Source organism: Perca fluviatilis, chromosome 2 (assembly GCF_010015445.1).
Source record: "Perca fluviatilis chromosome 2, GENO_Pfluv_1.0, whole genome shotgun sequence".
Lineage (NCBI taxonomy): Eukaryota > Metazoa > Chordata > Actinopteri > Perciformes > Percidae > Perca > Perca fluviatilis.
The window spans coordinates 11,996,332-12,006,679 of record NC_053113.1 but is presented as its reverse complement, the minus strand read 5'-3'; the positions used below and the strand labels follow the sequence as shown (position 1 = coordinate 12,006,679).

The 10,348-nt window shown below is 41.9% G+C and overlaps 1 protein-coding gene across 1 annotated transcript in view; it reads left to right on the top strand.

Moving 5' to 3' along the window:
* Positions 1–248: 248 nt before the first annotated feature.
* The window catches only part of LOC120550316 (rhomboid-related protein 4-like), a 20,017-nt gene continuing 9,917 nt past the window's right edge, over positions 249–10,348 (top strand). Inside the window, exons 1-4 of the mRNA XM_039787154.1 lie at positions 249–454; positions 1,668–1,751; positions 5,651–5,806; positions 9,140–9,431. Of these exons, the coding sequence (XP_039643088.1) occupies positions 5,663–5,806; positions 9,140–9,431 (436 nt within the window). The 5' untranslated portion in view covers positions 249–454; positions 1,668–1,751; positions 5,651–5,662. The remainder of the gene's footprint in view (positions 455–1,667; positions 1,752–5,650; positions 5,807–9,139; positions 9,432–10,348) is intronic.

Here is a 10,348-nt window from a genome sequence, read left to right as displayed (position 1 = left end):
TTACAAGTGCAAATTTTTATTTTACAAGTGCACATTTTTATTTTACAAGTGCAAATTTTTATTTTACAAGTGCAAATTTTAACATACAAGTTCAATTTTTTTGTTCTGCAAGTTCTCACATTGTATTCTACAAGCTCTCACGTTTTGCACCATATTTACCTTCATACTAAAGCTGTCAGATGAATGTAGTGGAGTAAAAAAGTACAATATTTCTCTCTGAAATGTAACGGAGTAGAAGTAATAGGACGTGGCATGAAAAGAAAAGACTCAAGTAAAGTACAATTACCTCAAATGTGTACGTAAGTACACTACTTGAGTAAATGTACTTGGTTACATTCCGGGAGCAGCAGCGTGACTTTCTGAGCGCGCAGGCTTTAAGTTTCGTTTCTGCGCGTCTCTCCGGGAGGAGATCCAGTCTGGAGACAGATGCGCGCTGAACGTAGACGGATGAAGTGTGAGTATGTTAAGTACATTCCGATGTATTCTTATTTATAATTATTATAAGAGTGCGTAATCTTTTTGCCCTGCTTTTGGAGCCTTTTGATTGTCAGAGTTTAGTTTCCCACCGTGTCTGGATCAGCTGCTGGAGGAGGAGGAGTAAACATACGGTTTTCCTTGTTGCAGCTTCCGGATATGTTTTTGTTTTTAGCCTGCCTATGCTCACTACGGTTGTTTTGCAAAATGCATTTCATGAACTAAGTTACATCTTTAATTTACTGAGAAACACGCAGATAGATAGATAGATAGATAGATAGATAGATAGATAGATAGATAGATAGATAGATAGATAGATAGATAGATAGATAGATAGTGTCATGACCTGGCTAAAATGTATGACAAAAGGTGGAGAACACACGTTTACTCAATTAAATCAAATGTATTTAAATAAACAAAGGTAAACGTGCAATCAGTTTATCAGTAATGTGTGTAGTGTATGGATGTGTGTAGGTGTAGCAATGTTAGAACGCAAAAGTAACTCATCCCCAAATCCCAACAAACCAAGCAACCTTGAGGAGGGAGAGAGGAAGAGTGACTGCCCAGGCACTCCTATATGTATGGACATGTGAGCAATCAGTTGATCCAGGTGTCAATCATCAGTCCTCATTAGCCAATCCCCAGACCCCAGCAACCAAAGGGACCTAATAGGTCTTAAGGCCTAGGAGCCGTAGATAGATGGATAGATACTGTAGATAGATAGATAGATAGATAGATAGATAGATAGATAGATAGATAGATAGATAGATAGATAGATAGATAGATAGAAAGATGGATATATAGATAGATGGATATATACTATAGATAGTATACTGTAGATAGATAGATAGATAGATAGATAGATAGATAGATAGATAGATAGATAGATAGATAGATAGATAGTGAGATAGATAAATAGATAGATATACTGTAGATAGATAGATGCTGTATAGATAGATAGATATGTATATAGACACTGTTAGATAGATGGATGCTGTGGAGACGTAGCAGTTAAGTCATAATCTGTCCTGCTTGTATTGACTATTATCAACACCTGTTGGGGCTGTGTTCATCATTTCATGTCTGCAAAACATAAAGAGAACAGTGAATATAAGAAAAAAAAATACATTATCGACACCTTTTGTTATTCACTTAAAGTGGTAACTCACAACATTCATGTTTGGTTTATACAGCAACGTGTTTGGTGCTGGGTGTTGATTGCTGTCGTGTTTCTGCACCGCAGTTCCCCAGAGATCCCCTGTCAATCCAACAGTGAGGTAGGTTGTATGTATGATTGACGTGTGCTGGCTTACTGTGAAAAAGACAAAGCTGTCATAAATTGGCTATAGCATGAAGCAGTGGAAAGTAACAGCAGTATGTATGATAGCGCATTGTTAGAATATACTTGGCAGATTATTTAATTCAATTATCAGTTACCCACTCCCTCTGTTAATTCAAAGAGTCTTAGATTAGACTTTCTAATAACACGTAACCTATCATTTAAAGAAAAGGAACATAGCCAAATAACAAAGGTAAGATTTATATTTTTCCACACTGTATTTCAATTCAGTTTCTCCCATCAGACAGATGTGATATTTTAAAGGGGCCCTGCCACACAAAAATGTTTTTACTTAATTTTTTTTAAATATGTCAGGTCCATATGTGTTTGTGTTATGTTGTGAATGTGAAAATGAACTGCTGCCTCCTCTGTCAGCTCTAGCCACTGAACAGAAATAAGCAGAGAAATCAGGCCAATCACAACAGCTGGTCAGTCTGACATCATACTGCCTGAGCTCATTACTATTCATGAGCTCGCCCAGTGGAGCTTGGTAAAGGATTCTGACAGCCAGGCTCTCATTGGCTAGCTGTTAGCCAATCAGATTCCAGCAGCTTAGCTTGTTGAATATTAATGAGAACTGGCACAAATCGAGCCGAGTCTTCCTGTAGGCTTTCTATACCACGCTAGAATGGCTTGAAACAAGGTAACCAAGGCATTTCTTCCACAAAAAATGTTACAGAGTCCATGGTAGACCTTCAGACATTACCACAAAGTAATGAAATACGTGTGGCAGGGCACCTTTAACATTTTCTTTTAGTAAAATTACATGACCTGGACCACACACACATATGCAACATATTTCAGTGCTTCAATTTGAACTGTTGCCATGACAGTAATTAAGTGTTACATCATTCACATGAAACCACTGTCATCATTTTGGAATCATTATAACTTGGCACATAGCCTGGTTTACAATGAGAAAACAACTGAAAGAAAGTCAAATATTGGACTCAGTGAAATGTTAAGTTTAGACACAACTCATATGAACATATCTGTGCTGTCTTTTATTCTCTGCAGCCACACAGCTTTGTGACATTGCCGTTGGCTTATTCTGGTAACATCCTAATACGCATATAAGCAGATCTCCATCAAAAGGTTAACACCAATTCACGTAGGACCGCAACTAATGATTCATTAAATGATTGATTATTTTCTTTAACATTTTTGAAAAATTCTATAATTTCCTGAAGCCAAATTGCCCGTTTGTCCAACCAACAGTCCAAAAATCAAAGATATTTTTCTACTATCACATAAGTCAATGAAAATATCAAACCCTCACAAGTGAGAAGGTGGATCTAGGTAGTGTTTGCCTTGAAAAAAAAGACTTTACTGATTAATTGATTATCAAAGTAGTTGCTGTTTATTTTTCTGTCAATCAGCTAATCAATTGATTGGTTTCAGCTCTAAATACACAGGCAACGTTGAGAATATATTTCCTCTTGTCCGGAGCAGCCTGTACTGAGTACTACAGTAGCAGGGAATCTAGAAGGTCAACGCTACGGACTCAGTTTTATCTTCATTAAGGGAAATCTATGTTAGTTTTGCAGTGCTTGTGTCTACAACTCCACTTTCTCCCTGATAAAAAAAAAAAGAGCTTACACAGTCACAGTGTAAACCTGCTATCAGTGGTGACGCCAAGACCCTGAGTTGTTTTTCATCCATCTTCAATCCCTCTGAATTGGGGACGGTGACATATAGTTGGTACTTGCGCTACATATCCCCCTCCTCTGTACGAGAGATACAAATTCAGAATTGGATTTAACACTTCAATTCCCCACTGACCGACAAGGCTGACATTATTCATTACACTGGGGTGGTGTTTCTGCTGGGCCCTAGGCCTGTCGCCCATCCAACGGTGCCTGTGGTGGACTGTGCATGGCAGGGGCGTCCTCTTCCCTGAGGCAGGCCTAAACCTGACCGCATACCGCAAGGTTTTGCTGCAGAGTCTTCAGCTGGGGACCACCGCTCATTGACATTTCGCCCCTTAACCCAGAACATCTCCTGGTGGCGAGGCAGTGAACAGGGATGTCTCCCTGACACCCCCTGCAGCAAAACCTAATTAGATGTTACTCCCCAAGCCTTGTCTCGTCGTTTCAGCCAGAGCCAGTGGCTTGCTTTCTCAGCTTCCTCTGAGAGCTCTTTGGTGGATCTGCTCAGTGTGGCTCCACGTAGTTCCAGGTCCTTGATTAGGCGTGATGTTGATCTGCCCACAAAGCCTCTGGCTCCCACCCCCACCGGGTACAGCCTCACACTCCGTCCACTTTCTCTGCCCTCCACGACCAGGTCTGCATACTTTGCCTTCTTTCTCTCGTAGGCAGCTTCCAGTCCCTCCTCACATGGCACTGTCAGCTCGATCGGTATTGCTGACTTCACAGCTGCAGACCACAGCACCACGTCTGGTCTTAAGTTGGTGCTGCATATCTCCTGTGGGAACTGGAGCTGCCTACCCAGGTCTACTTCCATCTTCCACACCGCCCCTGGTGTTAATAGCTTGGCGGGTGGTCTCTTGCTAGTATGCATTGTTTTGTTCCCCCTGCCTGAGGAAGTGGATCCTGCATCGGCTCTCTGATGGACTCTGGTTGTTTGCCTCCTGCCGACTTTTCTCCAGCACCTCTGCCAGCTTCCTGAGCACTTGGTCGTGCCGCCATCTGAGCCAACCCTGTGTCAGTGCTGTTTTGCAGCCCGACAGAACATGCTGGAGTGAGGCATTGGTGGTCCCGCAGAGGTCACAGGATTGCTCTGTTGCTCTAATGAGGAAAACTGAACCGAGCCTGTGGCAGTTTCCAGAACTCTGCCCACCTGATTGCTCGGCTCACGACACCCTCCCAAGTTGCCCACCGCACCTGCTGCCCCTGTGCCACAGACCTCACTCCGAGCTCCTCCTGCTCAATCCTGGAGACCTCTGCAACAACAAGGTCCTTCCTCTCCTTCCTGCTTGCCTTGGACCATAGGATGGGTGGGTGCGACTTGAACTTCATCCTGGCCCAGGTGATCAGCTCCTCCAGGCTCTTAAGCAGCCTGGATGTGCATGGGGCGGTTCGTAGCAGGCAGGTGATGGCGTCCATATAGCTCCTTAGGGGTGGGAGCCTCTGGCCTGCAGGCAGCCGGACCCCACCCACCACCTGCCTTGCCCCGATCAGGATGACCTCAAACGCTGCCACGAAGAGGATGGAGGGAATGGAGCATCCCATTGCGATCCCTACTTCCAGTTGTTGCCAGCCAAGTGCTTTCCACATTTAAAAGATGTTTCATGTTTGGTTTGGTTGTTTATAGGAATAAAGAGTTCTGTTGGCCCAGGGAGAAGAAGCTGTTTTTGAGTCTCTTTGCTTGGCTCTTTATGGTGATGCACAAAGATGCTCCCACATGGCTGCACACAGGATTTTAGAAATATCGAGAAGCTAGGGGGGATTTAGGGGCTTTAATTTACCCTGAAGAAAGCTCACTGTCTCTGAGATTGTGTGAGTTTAAGGCTGAAACAAGACACAACATTTTTAGTTTTTCAGATTTTTAGGCTATTTCGCTTCCATAACACGTCTTCTTTCAGACTGGTGGAAAGAAAAATAAACACTTTATTTGACTACCCTTTTTCTATTTGGTAAATAATTGTTTAAATGTAGGCTTATGTTTAAATATCAAAATTAAATCTACAGACACAAATGGACAAAGTGTTGTAAAATAAACAACCTAAATGTGTATTTTGGATGTTTTCTTTCCAAGTCTGAAAGAAGACATGTTGGGGAATTAAATTGAATTGATAATTGACCAGAGCATTGCAGTGCAGTGTCTCGCCTTAAGACCAAATCCTCACGCAGTGGCGTTGAACCCATCTCTCCCCAGGTTGTTTTCAGTATGCAGAGGAGTGTCCAGCTGGGCCTGCTGCTTCTGGTGGTCCAGTTGTTCCAAGAGGGTCTGGGAAACATCCCAGCAGTCACCCTGGCGGTCCTGGGGTTCAATGTGTATCTTTACATGTTCCCTGCTGCTCCACCGATACAGGTAGTGTCACATTAGGAATATCCCTTCAGCTACTTAAACTCTTAAGTATATATTCGTTATATTAAATAACAACAATTCAACATATTTACAGGGGCAAAACTTGTACTTTTTATTGCATTACATTGTATTTAACAACTTCGGTTTGTAGTTTCTTTGCAGATTCAGATTATTAATACAAAATGTAAATCAACTAATAAACTACAGACTATTTAATGATGGGATCACAGCCAGTGGCGCAGGCAGCTGTAATCCTGTACGCAGCCGCTGACAGCAGCTCTGTTCTGCTCTCTGCTCTGTTCACAGTAATACTTTTCTCACAAATTATATGTTATTTCACCTCTGTTCTCCTATCTGCTCTCTTCACAGTAATACTTTTCTCACTAATTATACGTTATTTAACCAACAACCCATTCACTGTCAATCAGAGTGTTCATTGTTATGACTTGATCCACAGATAAACTGGTTGCTATGGACACTGAATATCTAAAACCAAGAACGGAGCTATAGCACGTTTGAATCGTGTGTTAACATAGACAAGAATATTGCGGTTATGAGGCTTATCCCATTTTTGATCATATTGGGGATATGATGTTTACATGGCACAAAGATAAATCAGGTTATTCATATCTCTGTACAGCTGTCTGCTCTGAACAGATCCACCTCTCTCTCTCTCTCTCTCTCTCTCTCTCTCTCTCTCTCTTTTACAAAATGCTTCAGTTAAAAAGAATTATGATCTGGTCATTATATATATAGATATATATATATCTCATTATATGTCATTATATGATAAAAGTACGCGAGCACACTCTCATACACATTCAATATTATAAGAACAGCTGATTTCTGGCGCAGTAAACCTCATTTGACACGGTCGACCATGACATATTATTAGACCGATTGGTAAACTGGTTTGAATCCTACTTAAAGAATAGGGATTACTTTGTGTCTATAGGTAATTATGCATCTGAGCATAAAAATATGACGTGCGGAGTTCCCCAAGGCTCAGTTCTGGGGCCTCTTCTGTTTAATATCTACATGCTTCCACTGGCTCAGATTATGGAAAACAACAAAATAAGTTACCATAGTTATGCGGACGACACACAAATTTACATAACCTTATCGCCAGGGAACTACAGTCCAATACAAAAACTGATTAAGTGCATTGAACAAATTAACGACTGGATGTGCCAGAACTTTCTTAAATTAAATGAAGAAAAAACTGAGGTGGTTGTTTTTGGAGCAAAAGAGGAACGATTAAAAGTCAGCGCTCAGCTTCAAACGACAACGTTAAAAACAACAGACAATCTTGGTGTAGTCAGGGACCGTAGTCAACAGCCACATTAAGACAGAAAACTGCAGGTCCGCTGCAACTTTTAGTTCTTTTAAATCAAGGCTGAAGACCTTTCTTTAAATAATTGTTAATTTCTTATACTGCACTGTAATTTTTATTCTCGTATTTTATCTGTTTTGTAATTTTTTAATCGTTTTTAACTGCTCTTTAATATGTTATGTAAAGCAGTGATTTTCAACCACTCTGCCATGGCACACTAGTGTGCCGTTAGAGATCGTCCTGTGTACCGTGAGAAATTATCCGATTTTACTTAATTGGTCCAACAAACTTTTTTATTGAGTTACTGCAAATAATTTGCCATTGTTGCGCATCTGTGCCTGCAATATGATGACTGGCAGAGAAATTAAATAATATTCTGTGGCAGTAGGTGGCAGTATAGCGCAATAATGACTTCCCGCAGTGACAGGATGTAAACTGTCTATGATGTAAACAGTAGGGCCGAGATCATCGATGTAAGCCTGCAAAAGCGATGGATAGATTTTTAAAAAGGAAAAATGCAGATTCTGATCTTATTAGGCTGCAATGTGTAATTTTGTAACATTTTTGGTTGGTGGTGTGCCGTGAGATTTTTTTTATGTAAAGAAATGTGCCGTGGCTCAAAAAAGGTTGAAAAACACTGATGTAAAGCACTTTGAATTGCCCTGTTGCTGAAATGTACTATACAAATAAAGCTGCCTTGCCTTGCCTTGAGAGGGCGAGCGGTTTTTGTGTGTACTAGGAAATACAATCCTTCCGGTGCCACTGTCCGCAGCGCTGTGGAGTAAGATCTGGCTACCTCACAGATACATTCTGGGATATAGCTGCTAAGCTCCGGACGCAGCGGCAAAACAGTCTCGATAAGGAACTTGTTTTGATGGAACATTTGAACCCTGCAAAAAATTAAAAACACCACGTGAACATATTCTTTGTAAATCTTTACTGTTACGGGTGAGGGAAGTAGAGGGCCCAAAATGCAGAGAGAGCAGGCAGGCAGGCAGGCAGGCAAACGTTGAAGTGGAGGATTTAATAAAAACAAAAAGCGGCAGTACAAAGACTGGAAAACATACAAAAACCAAACTGACAGAAAAAACACAGGCAGGAGCAAACTGACGCAGGCACAAACACAAGGCACAGGGAGGAAACACAAGGGCATGGCTACAAAACGATCCGACACAAGACAAGGGGAACACAGAGGCTAAATACATGAGGTGATGGGTAAATCAGAAACAGGTGAGACAACAGGTGAAGCACATCAGGGCGGGGCAGGACAATCAACAAAGGCGGGAAACAGAAAGCAAAGCTAGACATGACAAGACAGGAGACCAGGCTATCAAAATAAAACAGGAAGCAGGAAAAACAGACCAAACATGACATAACCTAAGTACAGACACTTGACACAACACTAGGCAACTCAAGGGATAACAGAGAACACAGGAATAAACCAAAACACACAAGACACAGAACAGAGTACATCAACACAACAGGGAACAGCAATGTACAGAAAATGCAGACACAGAAAACATACAGAAACCAATAAGGCAACAGAAACGGAACAAAATGCAAAGCAAAACACTGAAACCATAACACTTTACAATCATTCCCCAAAAGAACGAAGCAGTCCCACCTTGTTGCACGATCCAAATTTTCTTCCAAAGTTGCTATTTTCAGCGGGAGGTGAGGGGCACAGCTTGAACTTTAGGAGCGCTCTCTCTTTTCCGAAATGGCCAAAGTCTTTCATCGCAGCTAGATTATCTAAAGCCTGAAAACAGAGCCGAGAGGTGCTGCAGAAGTTTAGTTTTCTCGTAGACCACTTGAATTACAACATGAAGAAAGGTTATTATGGATTTTTTTCCCCCCCAAACAACACCAAAAATAAAGTGCCTACCCACAGCTTTAAGTAAAAGATCTAAGTAGGCTACTCCACATTTCAGAAGTACAGTTCATTCCACCCCTGATTACAGTAAAACATTGGTATTCCTACTTTGTGTCCCTCCACTCCTCAGGCCTGTGTGAGCCTCCAACGTGTGTTCAGGGATAAGGAGTGGCGTCGCCTCTTCCTGTCCCCGCTGCACCACGTGGACGACTGGCACCTCTACTTCAACATGGTGTCCTTCATGTGGAAAGGGATGAGGCTGGAGGGGCGTCTGGGTCCAGCCTGGTTCCTCTACCTGCTGTCAGTCTTCTTCCTGCTCGACGGACTCGTCTACCTGCTGCTGCAGGCGGCGCTGACCAAACTCATTGAGGACTCGAACCCGTTAGTGGCGTTCAGAGACGAGTGTGCTGTCGGCTTCTCGGGTACAAACTGTTTCAAGTCTCAAATGTTTCACAGATTAAAAAAAAACAGAAATTAGCAACAACTCTGATAATTGATGAATCTTGTAGTGACTTTTTGAAGCAAAAATGCCTAAAATGATGACTAAAAATCACTACGATGTGACTATTGTCTCCCATTATGGCAAAGTGAATCTTTTGGAGTTCCAATAGGTAAAATAGGTCAACTTGTGCGTTTCAATTAAAGGGGCTCTAAGCGATGTCACGCATTTTTTAAGGCTACAACATTTTTTGTCACATACAGCAAACATCTCCTCACTATCTGCTAGCTGTCTGTCCCCTGAACACACTGTAAAAAATATCTCCTCACTATCTGCTAGCTGCCTGTCCCCTGAACACACTGTAAAAAACATCTCCTCACTATCTGCTAGCTGTCTGTCTCCTGAACACACTGTAAAAAACATCTCCTCACTATCTGCTAGCTGCCTGTCCCCTGAACACACTGTAAAAAATATCTCCTCACTATCTGCTAGCTGCCTGTCCCCTGAACATTCACTGTAAAAATCTCCCTGTCTCTTAACACCACTAAAAAATATCCTCACTATCTGCTAGCTGCCTGTCTCTGAACACACTATAAAAACATCTCCTCCCTATCTCTAAACTCTACCGTCTACACTTAAAAAACATCTCACTATCTGCTAGTTCTGTCCTAAACTGTAAAAAACAATCTCCTCACTATCTGCTAGCTGCCTGCTCCCTGAACACACTGTAAAAAAAATCTCCTCACTATCTGCTAAATACGCTGTCTCCTGAACACACTGTAAAAAACATCTCCTCACTATCTCTAGCTGCCTGTCCTCGAACACACTGTAAAAAATCTTCACTATCTGCTAGCTGCCTGCTTGAACACACTGTAAAAAAAACCTCAACTATCTGCTAGG